Here is a 25,112-nt window from a genome sequence, read left to right as displayed (position 1 = left end):
CTATTCCCTATCCTTTCTCAACCTGCGATAGGTGTGGGGGAGTCTCACCTCCCTCCACGGGGCAGGCCAAGCCGGTTGTGCTCACCAGGGGCTGCTCTGACAGAAGGGTGGCTCTAGGACAGTCAGGGATGTGGTTGGAGGTGCTACCAGGCATCTCACTCACAGGTCTGGGCCCGTCTGAAGTGGGCCGTTGTGATTCCTAAGGAGAATGGATTTCTGCATGAGGCGGAGAGTATACACAAAACTACAGATGCTCTACTCAACCCGTTAAAACATCTGCCTCAGGCTCAAATGACTTTCTCTTCCCTGCTATATTTGCCCACGTGTCCCCCCTGAAGTTCTGAGATCTTGATGCTGTGACAGGAGCACAGCACCTCAGAGTCAGCCAGGTCTGAGCTGGGAGCCTGTCACCCACACATACTGGCTTAACCTTTCTGAGCCTCAGTTTGACCCTCTTTAAAGTGGGGCGAATAATAATTCCTGCCCTGTGGCAGGCTTATAACTAGTCAGTAAGGCTGCCATGGCCCCAGAACTGTTCTTGGCGTGTGATAAATGACAAGCTTTATCCAGTAACTAGTAATGCAGTGACTAGTTGTACTAACAGAAGGGATTCCCTGCTGAAAACATTCACTCACGCAGACAGGCCCCTACCTACATGCATCCCAGGGAGAGGGTTCCAGATGTTCCCTGTTGATGGGGACCGGGGCCTGGAAGGGCCATTGTCTAGGTAGTGTCTAAGGGACTGTCGGATGGGCTGTGAGGAGCCCCAGCCCTTGGGCCCCAGCCTGGATATGGGCTGGCACGGAGGGAAGGGAACTGATGCCCAGGTCCTCTCCAAGCCTGCGTGTGCGCAGTGGGATGTGTTTCTTGTCCTCTCTGAGCCTCTGTAGTTATCATCTGAAAGAACCAGAGTTATGAGGCCCCTGGGGATTGTTAGGAACTAATGGATCCGGGTGGTAGGCAGGCAGGTTTCTAGAAATAGATGCAGGAGTCGAAAGGCCCTCCTCTCTCTGCCCTACTCCCTTGCCAGTCTCTTTCCCTGGTGACACTGTCAAGGGGAGTTCCGGCCTGGTGTGGCCACCAGCTTACTGGGCGACTTTGGTGTATCCTAATTTCCTCACCTGTAGAGTGAGGATAATAGCAGACTGGTTTCCCCTGTTTACTTCAGACGTGGGGTAACTACGGCCCTGTGTAAAAGTTAACAGTGGCACTCAGCTCTGACACGCCCCTAAGTGTGGGGCACACCTGGGCTGACCAGCCTGGTTCTTGACACCGACACAGACCTTTGTGTCCACACCTGTGGCCCAGGGCTTGACTCTGGCGGCTTCTCATCTCAGTCCAGGTTTGCTAAGTACTACACTAGTAGCTCTCGGCTGAGGACAGTTCGCTTCTCAGTGGACATTCGGTGATGTCTGGAGGCTCGTTTGTGAGGCTGGAGTGTAGGTGGGTGAAGAGAACAGAGGGGCAACGGGGAGAATGGAGCATGCCCATAACAGCGATACTGGTGGCCTGGCCCACCGCCGCTGTTCTTCCAGCAGGCAGCCCAACCCTCTATAGCTGCCTTCTTCGCACAGTGCCCAGGAGGTCTGGCCTTGCCAGGGTGACCTAGGAGCCTGGAAGACACCCCCCACCCGACTCTTGGCTTAGAGCAGGCCCAAGGGGCCACTGTTATTCCTCCTGCCCCCTCCTTGCTTCCTCCCCCCAGCATCCTCTCCTACCTTTGCTGGCGCTGGTGATGCTCTGAGCATCCTGGGTGCTCTTGTCCCTGGCAGGGGCCACCGCTCTTGGATCACCACAACTCTGTAAGGACTCCTTCGGCTCCTAGGCAGTTTCCAGATCTGGGGTGCTGAGGACAATGGCAAGCCAATATCTAGCGAGTGCCCTCTCAGACACTTTGTGCATATCGTAATTTTGTCCTCATATTAGTCCCATTTTATAGATGAGGAGACTGAGGCTCAGGGAGAGTAACTGACTTACCCAAGGGTACCCAGTCAGAGAGTAGCAGAGCCAGGACCTTTCTGAACTTTGGCACATGGTCCTGGATGTGTCTCTAACTCTGCAAGGCTGCGGGGGCCTCATGTCCCAGCCTCTTATAGCGCAGGTGTCAAGAGCTCAACGTGGAGGCAGCTTCCTGGGTCCAAGTCTAAAGTGGGAAGAGTCCCAAATGAGAACCAAATGTGTGAATGTGTGCAAAGCTCAGGAAGTAGTGCCCGGCTCGGGAGCACGTTGTAAGTGTCTGCTCCCATCGCTTCTGGCAGAAATGACCTACCCATACGACCCCAGGTCACGCACCACTGACTGTGCTGGACCTTAGTGGCCAGGGATGATGCACTTGACAGGCTGCCAAGTAAGACTTCATGTGAGATTCCTGACTAAGCTTCTCGGAAACCACAGACCATGTCCAGATAAGCAACAGTTAAGGCAGAGACTCTGGGAGGGAGGGCCTTGCTCGAGCCCCCCAGCCTACAGCAACGCCAGGCCTGGGGCTCTGGCCCACCTCCCTGTCCAGCAGAAACCAGAAACCACCCCCTCGGAGCCCGCCTCTCTCTTCCCTTCCCTGGGCCAGCCCAGCAGGCAGCAGCCTGGGCCAGTGGGGATCAGGTGCCCGTCCGGACCTTATAGAGAACATAATGAAGGAGGCCCATTGCAACAAAGAGCCTGTCAAGTGCAACCTCCTTGCCCACTAACTTCTAGCACACAGTCAGTGGTCTGTGACCCCCGGGGCCTTCTGGGCTAGGTTATTTCTGCCAGAACTAACATTTACAACCTGCTCTCTGTGTGCGGGGCACTGCTTCCTGAGCTTTGCATCTTAGCTCAGTGGTCTCCTTTTCTGATGATTATCTGTTTTAGACATTCTTTTGTCAGCTGTGAACGCTGGACATTGCCTTCTCCCATTCTGCTGAGTGTCTTTAACTGGCCACAGTGCCCTTTGTTGCACAGAAATCCTTAATTTTAACGGGATTCAATTCATCCATTTTTCCCCCCTTTATGGTTTGAACATTGGAAGTTTTCAGGAGTCTTTCCTTACCCTTCAGTTAGCAAGATACGTTTTATTTGAACGCTGCAGCTCACCTTTCATGTTCGGGTCTTGTTCATCTGGAGCCCACTTTTGCACGTGGCATAAAGGGATCCAGGTTTATTTTCCGTATGTGGTGAGCCAGCTTTCCTGACTCCATCGACCGCACAGTCCCGCCTCTCCTGTCTCCTGTGAAGTCCCCTCTATGCCTCTTTCTTTTCCTGAGCTCACTGGTCTGCTTGTTGGTTGGTTTGTTCTTGTACCAACCACACAATTTTTATTGCAGTGACTGTGCCGTATGCATTAGCACCCGACAGGGAAAGCTCCCTCTTTACTGCTCTCTTCTAGAATTTAATGGACTTTTTATTCCTTATTCGACATTTCAGAGTAAGTTTATCAAGGTCTTCAAAAAGGGCAGCTGGATTTTTGATTGAGAGTGTGCTGAGTTTATAGAGTACTTTGAGGAGAGATGACATCTTTATAATATTATACGGTCTTATCTAAAATGGAATGTCTCATTTATTCAGATTATCTGTCTGTATAGAGGTCCTTTGAGTTTTGGTTAATGCTTGGGTACTTTTTAGTTTTTATTGAGAGTATAAATGTTACCTTTTTATTATATTTTCTAGGTGGTTATTACTGGTATAGAAAATTGCTATTGGTTTTCATAAATGAATCTTGTATCTGGCAACCTTACCAAATTCTCACATATGTTGGTTCTTTTGGTCCCTGGGGACCATATTATCTACAGATGATGTTTGTCCTTTACTTCCCAACTCTTACATCATTTATTTCTTTTTTGAAATTTTCATGGAGCATTGGCAGGGCGTCAATTAGTGGTGACTGAGGCCAACCTTGTGATTGTGGCCCTGATCTTAAAGAGACTTTACCCCTAAGTCTAACATTTTCTGTAAATAAATATGTGATTTGAAAATGTAAGTGGCATTGAGTTAAGACAATTCCCTTGAATTCCTAGTTTGCTAAGAGTTTTCGTTTGCTTTAATTATAAATAGATGCGGATATTTATCAATACCTTTTTTGCATTAAGATTTTCAATGATTTTCCCTCATTCTCTTATAGGTAAAATCCTCTTAATCCTCTTAATAGTGTACGTTTACTTTTTAAAAATACAGTTGGATTCAGTTTGCTAACATTGGGTTTCATCTGTGCTCAGAAGTGAAATGAGCATATAATTTTTTGTTTTGCCAGCTTTATTGAGATATAATTGACATACACCATTGTGTAAATTTAAGATGTACAACAGAATGACTTGATACATGTATATATTGTGAAATATGACCACAATAAAATTAGTTAACATATTCATCACCTCACGTAAATACTATTTTTTGTTGTGGAGATGGTGAGAATATATAAGATCTGCTCTCTTGGCAAATCTCAAGTATGTAACACAGTGTGTTAGCTGTAGTCGCCATGCTGTACATGAGGTCCCTGGGCCTCGTTTACCTTATAACTGGGAGTCTGTGCCTTAGACCAACAGCTCCCTGTGTCCCCCACCCCCAGCCCCTGGCAGCTACCATTCTACTCTGTGTCTCCGAGTTTGGCTTGTTTCAGATTCCACACCTAAGTGAGATCGTACAGTATTCGTTTTTCTCTGTCTGGCTTGTTTCATGCAGCATAATATCCTTAAGGTCCAGTCATGTCATCACTATAATTTTCATTCTTGTATTGCCCATAATACCTAGGAATCGAGGTGACTGATTCCACCACTGGATTGGCAATGTGGCGATCACTGGTGATCCTTTTAAAAGCAGTTTGTGTGGAGCGGTGGGCAAATGCCCCAGAGGAGCGTGTTCAAGAGAGAACAGGAGGGGAGGAAGGGAAGACAGTGAGTTAAAGGAGAGAGAGCCCTGGCCGGTGTTGCTCAGTGGATAGAGTGTTGGCCCATGAACCAAAGGGTCGCGGGTTCGATTTCCGGTCAAGCGCATGTACTTCGGTGGCGGGTTTGTTCCCCTGCTCCTGTCGGGAGGCAACCAATCGATGTGTCTCCCTCACATCAATGTTTCTCTCTCTCTCTCCCCCTCCTCCTCTCTCCTTCCCTTCCACTCTCTCCGAAAATCAATGGCAGAAATATCCTAGGGTGAGGATTAGCCAAAACCAAAAAAACAAAAAGGAGAGAGGGAGAGAGGACAGCTGGAGGGGAAAGTATGACAAAGGGAGATTTGAATTCCTGTTTTTATTTTTTCCAGTGGAAGAAACGGCAGCATATATATAGGCAGTGGGCAAAAGTAGGCTTACAAATAATACAAGTAAGTAATACAAGAATTAATAAATAATAATACAAGAATAGCCCTGCCGGGTGTGGCTCAGGGGTTGAGCATCAACCAAGGATCCGGCAGATCACGGTTCGATTCCCGGTCAGGGCACATGCCCGGGTTTCCAGCTCAGTCCCCAGCGAGGAGGCGTGCAGGACGCCGCCCATCAGTGATTCTCTCATCATTGATGTTTCTCTCTCTATTTTCCTCTCTCTGAAATCAATAAAGATATATATGTTTTTAAAATAATAATAATACAAGAATAAACTGTTCACATACTCACAGCTGTAAACCTACCTTGCCCACCCTTGTGTGTGTGCGCGCGTGTGTGCACCTGTATATATGTCTGGGGGGATTGCTTTATTTTATTTTTTGGCCTTTGAGAAAGAGGATTAAGTTATTCATACTCTTTTTTTTTTTTTTTAATATATCTTTATTGATTTCCGAGAGAGGAAAGGAGAGGGAGAGAGAGAGATAGAAACATCAATGATGAGAGAGTCATTGATCGAGCCCACAACCTGGGTATGTGCCCTGACCGGGAATCGAACCTCGATCGCCTGGATCCTAGGTCGACGCTCAACCGCTGAGCCACGCCCGGCCAGGGCAGGTTATTTATACTCTTTAGTTCATGGGACAGTGTCAGTCTTGACTTATTTAAAACCCCCTTCTTCTGTTTATTTTTCCTTTTATTCCCCTATTTCTTCCTCCCCTAGAGGTATTATTCTAACTTTTATTTCTTATAACTTACATACAGTGCCACTGGCCTTTTTTGGTGCCTATGTCTGTGTGTGGTTTTTTGTTCTGTTTTGTTTCATTTGTTAGTTAGTTTGTTTGTTTACAACAGAAGTTTATTTTCTCATAAGCCTGGAGACTAGAAATCTGAGATCAAGACATCATCAGGCTTGGTTCCTGCTGAGGCCTCTCTTCCTGGCTTGCAGGTGGCCACCTTCTCCCTGTGTCCTCATGTGGTCTATCCTCTGTGCACGAATGTGTCTGGTGTCTCCCAGTTCTGTGAATTTTGGCAAATGCATAGACATGTAACCACTGCCACCATCAACGTACAGAATAAGTCCATCACCACAAACAATTCCCTCATCGTGTAGTCAGCCCACCCCTTGCCCCCAGCCCTGATATATTCTCCTTCCCTATGATTTCTATAATTTTATCTTTTCCAAAATATGGTATGATTGGCATCTTACATTAAGGAGCCTCTTGAGTCTGAATCTTTAACTTGCCAGTGCATTTGAGATCGGTTCCTGTTGCTGTGGCTGTCAGTAGTTTGTTCACGTTCATTGCCAAGTACTCTTCCACTGTGTGGATGTGACACAGTTCGGTTATCCATTCACTGGTCCAAGGACACTTGGGTTATCTCCAGCTTTTGGCGATTGTGAATTAAGCTGCTCTAAACATTTGCAGAAGTTATTGTGTGAATATAATAGATTTCATTGTATTTGGGTAAATACCCAGGAGTGGGACTTCCGGGTCATGTGGTAAGTGTATGTTTATAAGAAACTGCCACACTCACTTCCAGAAGGTCAGCACCATTGTCATTCCTGCCAGCAAAGTATTACAGTTCCCGCTCCTCCGCTCCTTAATAGCACTCGATGTTGTCAATATTTGTTATTAAGTGATTCTAATAGGTGTGTAGTCATATTTCATTATGGTTTTAATTTGGATTTCCCTCATTGCAAATGGTGTTAAACACCTTTTTATGTACTTATTTGCCATCTGTAGATCCTCTTGGGTGAAGTGTTTGATCTAGTCCTTTGCCCATCTATTAATTTGGGTTGTTTGTTTTCATATTGCTGAGTTATGAGAGTTGTTGATAAATTCTGAATATGCTTTGTCACATATGTGATTTGCAAATACTTTTCCAGTCTGTAGTTTAGCTTTTTATTTAACAGTCTCTCTTACAGAGCAAAAGTTTTACTTTTCATGAAAAAGTACAATTTATCATTTTTTTCTTTTATGATCTTACTGTTGGTGTTATGTCTAAGAACTCTTTGCCTAGACCCAGGCCATGAAGATTTTCTTCTATGTTTTTCCCCAGAAGTTTTATGGTTTTTTTTGTCTTACATTTAAATCTGTGCTCCATTTTGAGTTAATTTTTATGTAAGATATAAAGTTTAGTAAAAGTTAATTTTTTGGTAACGGATGTCCAATTTTTTAGCACCATCTGTTGAAAAACTATACTTTCTCCACTGCACATTTGTCCAAAATCAGCTGGTCATATTTGTGTGGATCTATTTCTGGTTTATTTGTTTTGTTGCATTGATCTCTGTGTCTGTCTCTCCTCAAACACCAAACAGTCTTGGTTATTGTAGCTGTATAATAAGTCTTAAAGTCTGATAGACTGATTTCCCCCACTTAATTCTTTTTCAAAACTATTTTAGCTATTCTATTCCCTTTGCCTTTCCATATAAATTTTAGAAACACTGTACATCTACAGAAAATCCTCCTGGGATATTTATTGGAATTCTGTTAAATCTGTAGATAATTTTGGAGATAATTGACATCTTTATAATGTTGGGTCTTTCAATCTATGAACATGGTATGTCTCTTCACTTATGTCAAGCTTCTGTAGTTTCTCAGTATTTTGTAGTGTTCAGCATTCAGATTATGTGCATGTTTTGTTAGATTTATGCCTAAGTAATTCATTTGCGGGGCAAGCAATAAATACTATTATTTTTATATTTTTGTTTCTGATTGTATATAGCTGGTCTATAGAAATGTGATTGATTTTGGGCTTTAACTTTGTATCCTGTGACCTTGCTAAGCTCAGTTATTAGAGGTGGTGTTTTTTAATATATATATTTTTATTATCTACATAAATAATCATGCCATCTGCAAATAAGGATAGTTTGTGTTTTTCTCTCTAATCTAATCGGTATGCTTTTCCTTGCTCTCTCCCCCCCCACCACCTTTTTGCATTGGCTAGGGCTTTTGTCGTAATGCTGAACAGGAGAGGAAAGAGCAGATATTCTTGCCTGTTCTTAATCTTAGGGGGAAGACATATTCAGCCTTTCACCATTAAATATGATGTTAACTGTAAGTTTTCTGTAGGTGTGTTTCATCAAGGTGAGGCAGTTCCTTTGCATTCCTCATTTACTAAGTTGGCTTTGTTGTTTTTTTACTATTGTGAATGGACATTGAATTTTGTCCAATGCTTTTTCTTCGTCATTGATATGATCATGTGTTTTTCTTTTGACTATTGACATGTGGATGATGTTAATTTATTCTTAAATATCGAATCAGCATTGCAATCCTGGAAAACTCCATTTGGGGTGTATCCGTTTTATATATCAAAGGATTCAAATTGTGATTGTTTTGTTGAGAATTTTTGCATTTATGTTCATGGGGAATGTTGGTTAGGACTATTCAGGTTATATCTTTCATCTTGGGTTTTTAAGGAATTGGTCCATTTTATCAGTTATTGAATCTGTGTGCAGAGACTTGTTCCAGATAATTCATTTTTATCCTTTTAATGTCTAGAGAGTCTATACTTATTTCCCCTGTTTATTCCTGATATTGGTAATTTGTGCCTTCTCTCTCTTTTTGTCTTTTTCATTCTTGCTAGAGTTTTATCAATTTTATTGATGTTTTCAAAGAACCATCATTTGATTTCATTGATGTTCCCTAATCTTTTGGTTTCTAATTTCATTGGTTTCTGCTCTTATCACTTCCCATTTCCTTCCTTCTGCTTGCTTTGGGTTTATTTTACTCTTCTATTTCTATTTTCTCAAGGTGGAAGCTTACTTATTGAAAATCTTTTCTCTTTTCTAAAATAGGTATTTAATGCTTTAAATGTCCCTGTAAGTAATTTATCTGCATGCCACAAATTTTTAAAAAATATATCTTTATTGATTTCTGAGAGAGGAAGGGAGAGGAGGGAGGGAGGGAGAGAGAGAGAGAGAGAGAGAGAGAAACATCAATGATGAGAGAGTCATTGATCGGCTACCTCCTGCACACCCCCTACTGGGCATCAAGCCCACAACCCTGGCATGTGCCCTGACCGGGAATTGAACTGTGATCCCCTGGATCATAGGTTAATGCTCAACCACTGAGCAATGCTGGCCGGGCATGCCACAAATTTTGATATGCTATCTTTTCAAATGCTTTCAGTTCAAAATATTTCCTCTTACAGCTTCCTCTTACTTTCCTTCCGATCTTGATTTTTATATCATTTTCCTTTATCCTGAAGTACTTACTTCCTTTAGCATTTCTTATAGTGTGATTCTGCTGGCAAAAAATTCCCTAGCATTCGTTTACCTGAAAACACCCTTATTTCACCCTCATTTTTGAAGGATATTATCACTGGATATAAAATTCTAGGCTAACAGAATTTTTTCTTGCATCAATTTGAAAGAAAGTTATTCCATTGTCTCTTGGTCTACATAATTTCATAAGAGAAGTTAGCTGTTTTTCCTATTGCTCTTCTCTTGTAGGGTCTTCCTCTCCCCCACCGGCTACTTTTAAGATTGCTTCTTTATCTTTGGTTTTCATCATTTTGACCATGCTGTTCCTGCATGTGTTTTTCTTTTTATTTTTCCTTCTTGGGGTTCATTGAGTTTCTTGGATCTGTGTATTGAGGTGTACGTCTAATCCACGGCACAGTTCTCCCTGGTGCACATCCCCCATATTGTGCTTCCCCATTCTTTCCTTTAAAAAAAAAATTTTTTTTAATCCTCACCCGAGGATATTTTTTCCATTGCTTTTCAGAGAGCGTGGAAGGGAGAGAGAGAAACATCGATGTGAGAGAAACACATCGATTAGTTACCTCCAGCGTGCATTCCAACCAGGGCCAGGATTGAGCCTGCAACTGAGGTATGTGCCGTTGGCCAGAATCAAACCTGGGACACTTCAGTCCACAGGTGACACTCTAACCACTGAGCCAAACCAGCTAGGGCCCCATCCCGTCTCTAACAAACCCCTGGGATGCCTCCAGCTCACTATAAAAAAATACTGTTGCCATGAGCATACTTCTGCAGGTCCCCTTAGCTGGGTAAGATTTTACTTAGGATGTTATAATCCAGAGTGGAATTGCTGGCTTGCAAGTTTTGCCTATACTAAACTTGACTGAGGATTGCCAGATGTCTATATGGTGATGGGATGATCCTGAAGTAAGGAAAGAATGATGGTAAGAAGAGAGGAAAGAATAGGGAGAATTTCTGGAGCCTGATGCTTGAGTAGGTGGGAGGGGCCTGTACCCACTGTGCAAGTGGAGGAATTAGCCTGTGACAGGGGCAGGTCATCCCCAGAGAAGGCAGGAAAGCAGAGGTCTGGGCCAGATGCAGGTAGATGGGTAGGTGTGGTGGCAGGAACTTGGGAACATTTTCTTCTGTGTCTTCTATTTTCTTGGTGATGTTGGAATCAACCTGAAGGGCAGGATGGGAGATAAGGTATTGGCAGTTCTAAGAGAGGAAGGTATGAAAAGAAATAGCTGTTTTGGAGATTGGGAGTGTGCATGACCAAGGCAATAGAGCCCTCTTGCTGGGCAGTTTGCAGGCTGCTCTTGGGTTAGTGAGAGTGGGCAGTGCTTCTGGGAGAGATGGGACATGGAGCAGGCCCAGCAGAGGGTTTTGAAGGCTGAGGTTAGCACTCCATGCCTGGCACCGTTCTGGGCTCTGTGGACACAGGGTGGGCAGTGCAAAGGGGCTACAGGTCACCACGGACTCACCATTCTTCAGGGTGCCTGTAGAGGCAGGGGTGGTGACAGGTTGGTGGAAGGTCTGTAATTATGTGATCAGGTTGCTCAGCAGGTATAGGTACTCAGTGCTGCTCTGTGTATAGCTCTATTTTGTATTATAAAAGTGATGCATGCCACACACAAAAAAGTTAGGAAAAGGTAAAAAAAGATAAACAGAAAAATAGATCAACTGAAATCCATGCCCACCGAGAGGCAACTATAATTTTTTAACATTTGGATATCTTGTTATTAAAGAAAAGGGCTAATCCGTGCCCAATGGACCCTCAAGGTCTGACCTCATGTCCCAATGTAAGATCCCCCACCAGATGCAGCCAAGCAGCAGTGTGTTAGGCTGCATGGGCCAACAGAGGTCCTCTCCCCATTCCTGGCAGAAGTCAGGGAGGACTACATGAAGGAGGTGGTGGCCACAAATTGGATCTTGAAGGTTGGGGTCCCTTGAGCCTGTCTTGCTGTTTTTATCCCACCTGCCTCCCCTTGTTCATTGATTGTCTCTCCAGGACAGGGCCAGCTCCCAGCCCATGTCCTACTGTGCAGCTGACAAGGTGGGCATGCTCCAGGTGAGATGAGTGGGGAGGGCCCACTCTGTGTGAGGAGCAAGGAGACAAAGTGGCCTGAGCATGCTGCTCCACTATAGCCCCTCCATTTGTGCAGTGTGCAGCCTGTGTGGCCATACCCAGTTGTCATGCAAAGAGAATCCCTCCACCCCTGACATCAGCCCCTGGCCTGCCACACACCCTGTGACAAGATGGAGAAGAAGGGCTACATGTCCCACCTCCTGGGTCTGTGTCCCCCTCCAGACAGCAGCGACAGTGAGCTGGAGCTGTCCATGGTGCGCCACCAGCCAGAGGGGCTAGAGCAGCTGCAGGCACAGACCAAGTTCACCAAGAAGGAGCTGCAGTCCCTCTATAGGGGCTTCAAGAACGTGAGTGATCCCCACACCTCAGGAGAGGCCCTGACCCACCCAGCCCTTTTGCCCCTGGCTCCAGGAAGGGGGATTCTGGCCCAGGCAGACCTTCTAGAAATTTTCATGGAACAGCAGATATCCTGGGGCCTTAATAAGGCTCATGTTTTGTGGGACACCTGTCTGGAGAGTGTAGGCCAAGCCCCAGAATCTGTTCTGAAGGTCCCATGCTCCTTTCTGTGTGTTTATGAGCTGGCACAAGGGAGGGGTGTATGAAGGGACCAGATTGGCCTGAGGGGCCCAGCCACTCCCCCACCTACCCCTCCTGCCTCGCCCCTCCCAGCCACTAGGCTTTCCTGGAGGCTTGGTGGAGCCCAGCAATGCCCTGGACAGTAGGCATCCCTCAGAGGGAGGAGTCAGGGCGCGGGGCTGGGGGTGGCCGAGGCTGCTGAGGGGGTGACTTCCTGCTGCAGGAGTGTCCCTCGGGCCTGGTGGATGAAGACACCTTCAAACTCATTTACGCACAGTTCTTCCCTCAGGGAGGTGAGTCTGAGGCCAGACCCCTGCCCCCTGCATCTCCCAAAGCCCCCACTTTGTCCCTATGGCAGTTCTGCAGAGGGTGGGTATCCCTTTATGGGGAGGGGACCCTCACCTCCACCTCTATGCTCCCTGCCACCACTTGTTTCCTGGAGGCCTGGTGCTGCTTCTATCCCATTGGAAGGGGGGACCCCAGCTCAGGACACAGGTGGACCCCCAGTGGGGCTGCCTGAGGTGGGGGTTTGGCTGCTAGGAGACCCCAACACACCCCAGCCAGTGCTCTTGTCCTCCAGATGCCACCACCTACGCGCACTTCCTCTTCAATGCCTTTGATGCTGACGGGAACGGGGCCATCTGCTTTGAGGTAGGTCTCTGCTGTACTCTCCCATGTTTCCTGCAGCTTGCAAGGTGTCCCTCTGCCCTGGCACCACACCTTTGGGCTCTATAGAGGGTCAGGCATGATCCTGGTGTGCATGGTCCAGTGTGTATCCCAGGGAACCGGGGGACGGTGTTTGGCTGGCCCTGGACCTAACTATGAAGTCAGTGGAATTTGGTTTTGCTGTCTGGCCCCCCATTCCCAACCTTGTCCTCCAATCCAGCCCCATTGAGCCCAGGGAGCTACTGCGGCACCCCAAGGTGGCAGCAACCCAGGGTGAACTTGCACCTGAAAAGGAGTCCAGGCTGCACTCAGAGATCTGCTGACAGTGGGGTTCCAGGCACCCAGCCCCAGAATTCACCTCCTTTGTCAGAAAACAGACAGAGCACCTGGCCCAAACAGGCTCCTACATCCCAGCCGGACACTAAGTAAGCCTGGTACCTCCAATGTCGGGAAGGGAGAGCCTGTCCCCCCACAATGCCCCCAGTGGGCAGCCATGGGCTCCACCCAAGCCAGGCCACAGGATCATTTGAAGGAGGCTTCTCTGTGGAGCCCAGGCCCCTAAAAATAGCTGCAGGTGAAAAGCTGAAACCTCTTTGGGGAGGAAACCCATGCTGAGAGCAGGCAAGATCAATAACCACTCGGCCCAAGGGCGGTGACAGGAAAGCCACAGGGCCAGCAGGCCGCTCAGAAAGCCTCCGGACTAGGGGCAGGAGGACAGCAGTAGTTGTAATAATCCATCCTGCCTCTGCTGCATTTCTCCTCCTGTGCCAGCCCACCCAGCGGTGCACTGACACACCATCCGGGTGACCACAGGGCCCACGCTCTCGTCCACACTCTCAGGGCTTGTGTGTATGTGTGTGTGTGCGCAGTGTTTCCAGCTTCTCTGTTCTCAGTGATACTTGCACATAATGAAAATCCAATCAGTACCGAGAGGTAAGCAGGGGAAACTCACTGTCCCCCTGCCCCTCCCTGTGACCATTTTCTGGGAGTGAAGTGTTGGAAGGACACTAGTGTGATGGGCCCACCCGAGTGCTGTGGGGGTTTCTCTCATTCTAATATCAGAGGCTCAAACTACTCAGCAGGGCCCGGGTGTGTCCAGGTGGGTGTCAGGAAGGTCTAGTTTCCCTCCTGTGGTCAACACTCTCCACCCCTCGAGGGAGGGGTCATTTGATACATTTAAGGAGGCGGTGGGTCTCGGGGGAAGGCGGTGCTGTCAGTGGCTGGATTGAGGGCGCTGGTGCTGAGGCCCCTCTGCCTGGCACCTCTTAGGTTGCTCCCTCTGTGGGACCTGCCTCTCTGCATGTGAAGGTACCTCCTCTCATTTCACCTGGTGCTTGTTCTCCGTGACCATCTTCCTCTCGATCTCGGGTCTGCTCTAGGAAGGGACCTTCCAGCCAGCAGGGGACCGTGCTGGCTGCTCACAGGCCAGGAAGGGTCCCAATGGGTTGGGTAACACTCAGTCCCCCCACTGCCTCAGACTCAACGTGCTCTGGAAATGGAAGCTCGGCTCAGTTTCCGGGCATTTACAGTGATCCCAATTCTTTTGCATGTTCTTGAGAGACAAGACCCATATTAATTCAAATTTACTGATATGGGAAAATATTGTAACTTCCCTGCCCTCACCAAAGACTACCAGAAAACAGACTGGCAAAACCAGCAAAAGGTAGCACCGCCACGTGAAGCCGCGGTCCCACCTTCGCCCCCAGGGCCTGCCTCCTGCCCTGGTCCTCCTGGGTCCTCTGGGGTGTGCCACAGGAGGGACACGGGCTGGCCTCCCTTGCCCGGGTGCACAGTGCTGCACACAGATGCAATACGGAGCCTTCCAATTCACCTCATTGGCCTCCCAGGGCTGCCTCTCTCGGACAGTTGTGGCCAGTGTGTGTCTCAGGGAGGCCGTGGCGCCTCTGCCGTGCCTCCCCCTGCAGTGACCCGCTCCTGGTGCCATTGACCACACAGGGTGTGCTTTGAGCAACCAGTGAGGTCTGCAATCTGCAGTCACGCCCTCCAGTCCCTCCCCTGGCTGAGCTCCTGCTCTGTGCTCTACCCAGTGCCCCTCATGGTCACGCTGGGGTCCCCTAGTTTGGAAACCGAGGCCTCTCTGCCTCACTTTGTCACTTGTAGGAGCCCTTCAGGCTCCTTGGGCTCTGCCTCAGGGGCCGCCACAGAGCAGGGCTATGGATGTGATAGGCTTCGTACGTCTCAGATTTAAGAGCAAGGAGTCACATACAACTAGCGATGGTCCTGCACGCAGCTGTGCTGTGTGGAGCTGGTGATTTAGAACTAGCAAGTTGACTGGAGACTTGGGGTCATCTGTGTGTCACTGAGGATGGGCCAGAGGCCCACAGGGCACATTCACACCCACCTCTCTCCTGGTATCATCACTACTATACTACATACTCTGAGGGACACTGAACGGGGACATTGCTCAGCTATGGTAGACCACCAGGGCTTCCACACGTCAGACCCGGGTCTGTGAAGACAAGAGGGGCGGACAGTGGTGCCCTCCCGTGGCCCACACCAGAAGGGGCCCTAGGTGGGACTCCGTGCCCTTGTCCCCCGCCAGGAGCGCCTGTCAGAGCCCAGAGGAGAGGGAGGGGCATGAACTCAGAGACTCTGACGCTTCACTGCTGAGTGGGCCCTGAACCACGAACAAGCTTCGGGGATGACCTCACCCCAGCTCGGCCCCTGGGGACTGTCCCCTGGCTTCTCCTTGATATACTTTCACTTTCTTCACCTAAACACACACGTGACTTCAAGAGTCCCGTAGGTTACAGGCGTACCTTGGAAAACAGCAGTTAACACCCACTGGCCCGAGGAGGCGGCCTTCTCTGGTCTCAGCGATTGTCACTGTCTCGGCGTCTGCAGTAGCTGCCTCTCCCCCTCCCTGCTGTCTAGTCTTAGGTGGCCTGTGCGCCTGCGGTGAGCAGGACTTGGGCCTCCCAGGCACACACTTGTCCATTTCCGGCGTCCAACAGAAGTGCAGGAGTGAGACTGGAGGAGGGCTCCCGGTTTACCCTGAACCTGGAGCTTGAGCCCGGTAACCTTGCGGGAAACTTGGCGGCGCTCTCTCCTGCACACATTCTTGCTTTGCCGCCACTGACAACTGTCCTGCGTTTCCACCTGCCTGCTGCCTGTGACCTCACCCCAGGCCCTTCTCCAGTCATCTGACCGGGCACCTCCATGCAGACGCCTCCCCAGCCTCCCCGGCTCCTCGTGTCCTGGGGCCCAGCACCTTCTGGGCACCTCTCCCCCTCTCCCGCATCAGGTCTCCTGGTTCCCGGTCCCATCACCTTCCTCTTTCTTGCTTTTCTTCCAGCAGCTTCCTAACAAGAGTATGTGGGAGGTAACTTTCGAGCGTTTGGACGTCTGGGAGGGTCTCCATCCTGTTTTCATTCTTGCTTGACGTGCTGTGCGGGCCCAGAGCCTTGACGGGAAGCCGTGCGCCTTCAGGATGGTGGCCATCAGGCCACTGGCTTCCCGCCCCCAGTGTTGTCCCCAGAAGGTGAAGCCTGCTGACCCCTGACCCTGTGTAAGGGGCTTGATTCTGCTTTTCTCTTTGGTTTTGTTTTTCTCTCTGGAGGACTGGAGGGTCCTCTGTTTGTGCCCAGTTTTCTGAAATGGCATCAGGACATGTGCTTACGGGTGACACTGCGCGCTGTTCGCAGGTGTGCGAGGCCTCAGCGGACCCTGGACACACACGGCCTCCCGCTGGGGGGGCTTCCCTTCCCCCTTGACCTGCTCCCCGTGTCCTGCGTCCCCCCGGCAGCCCTGCGGTTTGCGCGCTGGCGCCTGTGGAGGGGCCTCCCCACCGCCATCTCTCCCACCTCCCAGCTCTGCCTCCCGCCGCCCGCGGAAGATTCCACTTGCTTCTCCAACCTTCTTCCGAGTCTGTCATTTTGCTTTCTTATTTTTAATTCCCAAGAGCTCTTTCTGGTACTTAATTATTCCTTTTTAACAGCTTCCTATTCTTATTTTAGGAATGTCAGATTTTCAGTCTCCAAATCTAATCGTTTTTAAGGTTTTTTTCCTCCTGTAATAATTTTTGTCTCTTCCAAATTGCTTTGCTCTGTTTCCCTTGGGTTTTCTCTTTTGTGACACAGGCTTCCTCAGATCCAGAAAGTATAAAATTTGAGTGGGGACTAAGCCCGTGGTGTACAGCACTGTCCCTCCATAGTCTGCCACCCTCCGCCTTCCTGGGACAGGCCTTCTCTGCACCCCCTCCTCCAGAACACCGTGGGGAGACCCGCGAGGCAGGGAGGCGCAGCCTGCAGGCTTTCGGGCATGGTGGCAAAGACTTGTGTCCCTCCAGCTGTTGTAACAACGGTTGACGTTTCCATGCAGAAACCGTTGGAACATCCCGCCTTGTCACAATAGTAATCAGTATCCAGCACACGCAGAGGTTTGTCCTGACCCAGAATTGAGTGCTGTTAGCTTAGTGTTTGAAGCTGGAACTTTTCCAGCACCCGGACAGGCAGATACTGGTAAACTACAAGTAAGACACCTCCTTCATGAAAGGACACCCCCATCATAGAATGCAGTATGGCCTGAGACCCCATATGTTCGAATGTCTACTTGAGATTGGTATCAGCCACCATGTCATTCCCGCCACACACACATACATGCACTCACATGCACTGTCACACATGCATGCACGCATGCACATATGCACTCACACATGCACACGTGCACACGCACTCACACAGGCATGCACATGTATGCACACACAGGCACATGCACACGCTCACATATATGCACATATCCATACACTGTGTCAACCTGATGGTTGCTCTGCAATGGGAGCACCTCACCTCTAGAGCTGTGAATTCAGTGGAAGCCACGCAGCGAACTGGAAAGAGTCTGGAGTCAGACTGTCCCTTCTCACCCGCCCTCCCTCCCAGGACTTTGTGGTTGGCCTCTCTCTCCTCCTGCGAGGAACTGTCCAGGAGAAGCTCAAGTGGGCCTTTAACCTCTACGACATCAACAAGGATGGCTACATCACCAAAGAGGTACGGGGCACGGGGGCGTGTCCCGTCCGCCCTGCCTCCCCCCACTGCTGCTGCCCAGGCGTTCTGGCTCCCCTCCCCTCCCCACCCAGCGGCCAGGTGGGGGACAGCCACCGGGAGCTCTCCGACCCTCCTGGGCTCTCAGCCCTGGACCCCTCAGTGCAGGGAGCGTGGGGCTGTGTGCCCATCACGAGTCTCCATCCAGTTCATCAAGTGTCCTGGGATCATCCCTTCTTACAGAAGGGCCTGGGGGAGACACAGGTGGAGAAGCCTAGAGTGGGGCTGGCCTTAGCTCCCACCAATCAAGGGGGAGTGGGGGGGCCCTCCCCACACGGGGCCACAGTCGGGTTCTTTTGGCTCAAACATTTTATTGTATATGAAATAGTTGCTACGGTTTCAAATTTTGGAGACAAAAATCTATCTCCAACTTCCCTTGGGGGGTCAGAGCTGTCACTGGACAGAGCGATGGGGGCTCCTCCCACTCACTCATACCTGCCCTTGAGGGGCCCTCCACCCCTGGATGCAGCCCCCTCCCCTCCGGCCCTTGCACCCTCCCTATCCTTGCAGCTAGGCTCATGCCAGCCCCTCGGCCCCCTCCAGGAGATGCTGGCCATCATGAAGTCCATCTATGACATGATGGGCCGGCACACCTATCCCCTCCTGCGGGAGGACGCGCCTCTGGAGCACGTGGAGAGGTTCTTTCAGGTGAGCGCTCCAGCCTGGATGTAGGGGAAGGGTGGCTGGAAAAGGAAGGGGCTCCTGTTCAGGGCACCCTGGGCAAGCCACTCCCGTCTCTGAGTCTCCCCCTCCGCAAGGAGGTTAAATGGGCATCCCCGAGCAGCTGAACCTCGGCGCAGGGCAGGCTGGGGCTCATGGACTCCAAGGCAGCTGACATCTTGGCCAGTGTTGGGTGCCTTCCAAGAGCTCCCCCAGCTCCTCCAGGGAAACTGCAAGAGGAGTGGTGTTGGGGTGACTTCTCTGTGTCCATGGGACATGTGGCCCTCTTGTGCCTCAGTTGCTCCATCTGTCCTGCTTGCCTATCAGGGCGAATTCTGGAAAGTATAAGCCCCGGAGGCTGTCAGAAGCAGCTGGGGCTGGAGGGCAGACTGGGGAGAGGTCAGCTGTGGGGTGGGAGGGGCTGAGGAGTGCACTTTATGTGGCCCCAGATCCAGTGTAGGGGACAGGTTGGGGTGGAGGAGGCCCACCCAGTGCCATGTCCTCAGGCCAGGGACAGGGACTGTCCCTGGTGAGACAAAGACTCACCAAGAGTGTGGCTTGGGTTGCAGAAAATGGACCGGAATCGGGACGGGGTAGTGACCATTGATGAGTTTCTGGAGACCTGTCAGAAGGTAGGTGTCCTCGGGAGTTGAGAACACTCACTGTCCTGCCCCCACCAGTCCTCAGGCCGCTCCCCACTTCCAAGCTCCACTTTCACTCTTTTATCTAAACCCATCCCCTCCCCGCCCGCTCCTGCCAGCCATGGCCTGTGTGGGCAGATGCCTTGCCCTTCCGAGCTTTGAATTAGAGGGTCCAGATGTGGGGCCAGCCAGGGGGCGATGAGGCAGTGTGGCCCTTGGGCAGGGTCGCCCTGGGGGACAGGCACCTGGAGCCTCCCCAGCTTTGCTGACCCTCCTCTGCAGAGCACCCTTGGGGGTGGGGGAGGAAGGGCACTGGACTTCTGCCACTTGCCTCGCTCCCAGAGTGACCTCTCCATTGCCCTTGGCCTCCGGCCAGGGAGGTTTGTCCTTCAGTGAGCTAGCCCTTCCCAGACAGGCTGCAGTTAGGCCTTAGGGCCGAAGACAAGCTTTGCCTGACCAGCTCCTTCTAGCCCAGGGACACAGAGCGGTCCCTGTGGAGGTTCGGGTCCCTGACCAGAATCTGCTCAAGGTGGCCAGCGGTGGGCACCGCCCTGCCCTGTCCACCTGGGTCTGACCCAGCCCCTTGACCCCTCTCCACACAGGACGAGAACATCATGAGCTCCATGCAGCTGTTCGAGAACGTCATCTAGGACACACGGGGGATCCCCAAGTGGCCACTGCCACCACCTCAATCCTGCCAGGAACAGCCTCCATGAGAAACTTTTTTCTAATATATTTGCAAAAAGTGAACAGTTTGCTCCAGACACACACACACACATGTGCACAAACGTGTGTGCTCACCATTCCTCCAGGCTGGCAAAGGGGACCAAGGTTGGGGGGGGGGCGCGCTGCATCTGGTTGGGAGCTAGGTCCAGGTCATATGAGCCCCACACCCCCAGCCAGCCCAGTCCCAGGCCAGGGGGTGCAGCTGCTTCTGGGGTGGGCTGACGGGAGAGCAGAGTCTACAGGCCACAGGCCACCGACCACTGGTTGTGAGCAGGAAAGTGCTCATCTGCCCTGCAGAGGAGGGTCCACTCTCTGGAGCAAAGGCCCCTCCTGTGTGTGCCCAGTCACCCCTCCCTCCTGCTGCCCTTCTTTCCTACCACCCATGAGCCAGGCTCTGGTCCTCCTGGCCCCCACCCATTCCAAGCCCTGACCAACCCCCAGGATACCCCTCGCCACAGAACCCTGGAGAAACAGTGGGGACAAAGGTGTGGGACTAGGGAAGAAGTGGTGGAGGCAGAGCCCGCTGCTTCCCGGAGAGGCTTCCTGGGTGAGCTCCACCCCAGTGATGGGGGCCCCGGCCCTGCTGCCCTTCCTCCCGGGAAGGGGCCCTTGAAGCTCAGGGCTGGGTTTCCTGGCGGACAGTGTGAGGGGACTGCTGACTCCACCGGGTGGGAGAAGCCCCCTTTACTTGCTCAGGCCTGGCTCAGTGGGGACGCAGTGGTGAGGGTGCCCCCACCCCTCAGCCGCTAAACTGTTCCCCCCAAGTCAAGTCTTCGTAGGTCCCCAGAAGAGGTCACTGGCAGCCCAGGAGCCAAGGTGGTGAGCAAGCCTGGGAAGGGCCTCTCCGTCCCTCCGTCCCTCAGCCTCTGTCTCTCTTGGCACAGCGGTTTGGTTGAGCCCCCCTTCTGGTTGGGGTCCTGAAGCAGTGTTGCCAGCCCTCCCCACAGGCTCACCTCAACCCCATACAAAAAGCACAAGCACCCCCAGAGCTCAGGTTGAGCCCACGAGAGGAGTTGACGACACTGCTTTTCAGAGACAAGGCCTTCTTGGTGGGCTGAGGCCTGTCCCAGTAGCCCTGATACAAGTGGCCCAGGGAAGGGAACCTGGGGCCAGTTCTGGGCCTCAGAGCAATGGGGGCTCAAAGCCCATCCCCAGCCCAACTCACCAACATTCAAAAGCACAAACCTGGGACTCTGCTTAGCTGGATTCTGCTCTGGGGATGGGACCGATGTCCACCTGAGGCCAAAGAGAGCAGTTAGGACTGAGGGGCCTGAGGTCTATGGGAGGTCCACAGGAACCTCCAGGAGACGGAGAGATGACTGGACCTTCTGAGGAACATTCCCAAATATACATTCCATCGGCTGCCATCCCATTTCTGCTCAGCCTGGCCCCAGGGTGAGCAGGTCCCTGCAAAGACAGATGAGATGGCAGAGGCCGTGGAGACTGGTCTGATTCAGCCATGGGGACTCCTTGGCACCCACAGGTGGTCCGCCCCTTGGAGTTGCACTGACACCCCACCTCCAGTCTGACTGGGGGGGTCCCTCCCTTCCTCCAGGAGGGCATCAGCTTTCCCTGGCTCAGGGATCTTCTATCTAGCCCCCAGCCCAATCCTCTCAGCTGGTGTATCTCTGCTTCTCAGGGGCCCAGGCCATAAGGGAGGGTCACCACCATTCCCCTCTCCCCCTTGGCCTCCGCCAGACTGGCTATCTTCCAGCCAGGAGAGGCCTGTCTCCCACGCTGGGATTTGGACCAGCCGCATGTCTGCATGGCAGAAGCGTCTCCTTTGGGCACGGCCTGGGAGGGTGGTTCCTGTTCTCAGCGCCCACCAATATTCAGTCCTGTATATTTTAATAAAATAAACTTGACAAAGGAGAGGGACTCCTTGGCTTTATCCTGACTGTGAGTTTCGATCTGGCCCCTCCTATCTCTGCTGTTATCCTTGGCTCCTGCCCAGTGCTATGCTGGTAAGTGTTTAACGAGCCCCGAATTGTAGCACTTGCCGATTTCCATGCTGGATTTCAAGCTCCCAATGTGATGTCACTGAAGGCAGAGTTGGGAAGTGATGGCTGTAGTTGGAAGCCTTTATGAGAAATGCCAGCCCTGCAGCCTCCACACAGAGCCAGCAGGCACAGTACCTTCTTGAGGTGCCATTTATATCTTGTTCCCAGATCATTTCTCTTTACCGGTTCCAGGAAGTCATTTCTGTCCCCTTGGCTGGAGGGTGCAGGTCACAGCACAGAAACAAAATTTGCCTGAAGATGTCTTCCTTTCCTGCTTTTTATTTTCAAAAGTGTAAACTCAGGAAGGGTTATGCCAGGGGAGTGGCAAGACATGAACACCTGGGGAGAGGAGTGGAAAGGAGGCCCCCCAACTTGGGGATAGAAGAGAGGTAGGTTCTGGGGGTTGGTAGTGCTTGAAGGGCCAGAACCCAGTCCATGTGACATCATCTCCACAGTGACGTAGACCCAAACCTCCATGGGTCACCGGCTTTGACTAATGGGCATCTCAGCAATAGCCAGGAGGGCAGATGACAGGACCCCCTTCCACCACCACACACACTGAAAGTTCCACCCCACCTGAGCTTGAGGGCCTTGGCACAGTCCCAGCAAGGGAGCCGCTGACTTTGCTGTCTGGGATGGAATGGCCTGCATTTGCCATCGGCCGGCCACTCTGCGGAGCCCGTTCACCCTGGCCACAGCCTGATGGGCAGGATGGGGAAGCTGAGCTGAAAGGTGTTAAGACCTCTCAGCCATTAAAGAGTCAGGACTTGACCCAGGACTGTGGCTCCAGGCTGGGTGTGGGCACTGAACCACCTCCTTCATGATGGGCCAAGAGCTCAAAGCAGGAAAAGTCCATCTATCATCCATCCATCCACCAACCACCATCCATCTATCCACCAGCCATCCAGCCATCCATTTGTACGTGTGTTTCCCACTCATCCACTCAGCACTTTCCTGATCCGGACACTCGGTACAGAGGGGGGGTGGCTGGGCTGTGGCCTCTGTGTAGCTGAATGACAGTGAGGGGTCTAGAAGGACCCCTGGGCCCAGGATCAGGAGACCGCAGTCCTGATCTGGGCCACAAACTTATGCGGCCTTGGACAAGTACCTCCCTCCCTCCCTCCCTCCCTCTCTCTCTCTCTCCCTCTCTCTCTCTCTCTCTGGGTCTTGGTGTAGGAGAAAAGGAAGGGAACACTCCCAAACTCATTTTAAAGACTGGTATTACCACCCTGGCCAGGTGTCTCAGTTGGTTGGAGCATCATTCCAACTTTTGGAGCACCAAAAGTTTGCAGGTTCCGTTCCGGTCAGGGCACGTACCTGGGTTGTGGGTTTGACCCCCAGTATGGGAGGCAACCAATCGGTGTTTCTCCCTCTCTCTCTTCCTTTTTCTCTTTCTCAAAAAAAAAAAAAAAAAAATCTATAAACACATTCTCGAGTGAGTATAAAAGGAAAAAAAAGACTGGTATTACCAGGATTTTTTTTAAAAAAATCAATCCTGGATAGGATAAAAAAGAAATATTACAGGATATTCTCAACTATAAACAAAGATGTAAAAATCAGAATATTAGTCATCTCATTTCAACAATGTAAGTTATGTATTCATGATATTTGTAACATATCATGAAAGATTTGGGTTTATCCCAGAAATGCAAGGTTTAACATTAAAAAATAGGCACTTTAGTTTCCAATGATTTGGAGTATCCAGGAGTCATGTTGCTCCTTCCACTGAAAACAACACGTCTGCTTTCGCCTGAGTCAGCGACAATCGCGTGGACTGTCCGAACCAGCTGGTGGTAAAGGGAACGTGCACACTCCAGCTGCCTGCAGAGTGAGCTCAGCCGGGTCCCAGGACTGGAGAGGAGAGTGGGATATAGGTGGGGTCCAATATAGGGAGGGTGCCTATGGCCGGTACCAGAGCCAGCATGGCAGGGAGTTATCCTGTGCCTACCTAGGGCCAAGATGAAGGGATCTGGAAGAAATTCTCCACCCAGAGAAAGGGCAGGGTAATGGGAGTGGGCCTGACAGGAGGCCTAGTATGACCCTGGAAGGTATTCAGGCTCCATGTCAGCAGGCACCTACGTGCAGCCTTCTCTTGGGTGCTGGTGGCCCCAGTCAGGAGACTGTCCAACCCACAAACTCCCCCTAACTGCTCCCCTGACTGCCAAGGGCCATCCGTGTTGGAACTGGGCCCTCTGCTGTCTGCTGGGTACCATTTGTTCTGTCTTTTCCTTGACCAGGAAACTCCAACTACCCTCTAACTCACCTGCCCCAGCCTTATCTTTGCTCTCACACCTGGACCCAGGCACAGGGCCCCCTCTGCTCAGCTCGCTTTGAAAATTACCAAACTGTCCTGTGCATGCAGGATCTATGTCTACCCCACCCCCCCTGCCTGAGATGGGCCGTTCCATTCCCCCAGCAACAAAGGCTCTCAGGAGCTTCTCTCTCATGTCATCTCATGGGGGGCACTGAGGAAGGCCAGCTGATTGGACACCAGCCAGTTGTCTCTCTAGCACTTCCCTCCTCTGGCAGTAGCCGCCAGGCTCCCTGGGGATCCCTCCCCCTCTCTATCCAGAAAGTCTGTGACCAAGGCCAGCCCTATACCCGTGGGTACATGGTCTTCCCTGGTCAGAGTGATTGGTTGAGGGTGAGCACTGGGAGCCATGGAGGCCAAGGGAGGCCCAAGCCAGTAATGCTGGAAAAGGCTCTGCTCCCTCGCCATCTAAAGCTTCATGGAAGTGAGTCCTGGGGCTGGGGCTGCCATTTTGTCACTGGGGGAGCCATGGGAATGAAGCCAGAGCAGAAGAAGGGCTGGCTGTGGGATGGAGACAAAGAAAGTGAGGCAGAGGGGGCGGGAGGCAGGGTTTAGCCTTTGAGCTCAAAACTAAACTGTACCTTAAGCAAGCCCCTCCCAGTCTCTAGATTCTTCACTTATACGAGCCACTCATAGGATCCCCCACCCTCAACATTCCACCCAAAGCTAGCTGAAAATTTCTCAATGCTTCAGCCCCTAATGTCAAGCTCAGCTGTGGGGTGGAACATGCTTTCCAGACGTCAGTGAGCCCTGAGGGAAGGGGGATGGACCAACATGTCCAGGGCTGTCTCCCCTTCCAGACTGTGGGCCTCTTGCCAGCAGGAGCCCTAGGTGTTCACCCCTGGGGCCTGGGAGGGCCCTGCAGCGGGCACATAGGGAAGGGAGTGGTCAGTAATGC

At 51.2% G+C, this 25,112-nt stretch overlaps 1 protein-coding gene across 2 annotated transcripts in view; it reads left to right on the top strand.

Annotated features, from left to right (window-relative positions):
• KCNIP3 (potassium voltage-gated channel interacting protein 3) overlaps window positions 1–19,827 on the top strand; it is a 47,877-nt gene extending 28,050 nt beyond the window's left edge. For both annotated transcript variants that reach the window (XM_016209632.2, XM_087823874.1), the window contains exons 2-8: window positions 11,797–11,921; window positions 12,374–12,443; window positions 12,731–12,801; window positions 17,715–17,822; window positions 18,420–18,524; window positions 19,106–19,168; window positions 19,780–19,827. In XM_016209632.2, coding sequence (XP_016065118.2) covers window positions 11,797–11,921; window positions 12,374–12,443; window positions 12,731–12,801; window positions 17,715–17,822; window positions 18,420–18,524; window positions 19,106–19,168; window positions 19,780–19,827 — 590 coding nt within the window. The remainder of the gene's footprint in view (window positions 1–11,796; window positions 11,922–12,373; window positions 12,444–12,730; window positions 12,802–17,714; window positions 17,823–18,419; window positions 18,525–19,105; window positions 19,169–19,779) is intronic.
• Window positions 19,828–25,112: the final 5,285 nt, after the last annotated feature.

This window comes from Miniopterus natalensis, chromosome 13 (genome assembly GCF_054644295.1).
Source record: "Miniopterus natalensis isolate mMinNat1 chromosome 13, mMinNat1.hap1, whole genome shotgun sequence".
Classification (NCBI taxonomy): domain Eukaryota; kingdom Metazoa; phylum Chordata; class Mammalia; order Chiroptera; family Miniopteridae; genus Miniopterus; species Miniopterus natalensis.
This window is presented reverse-complemented; position numbering and strand designations above follow the sequence as displayed.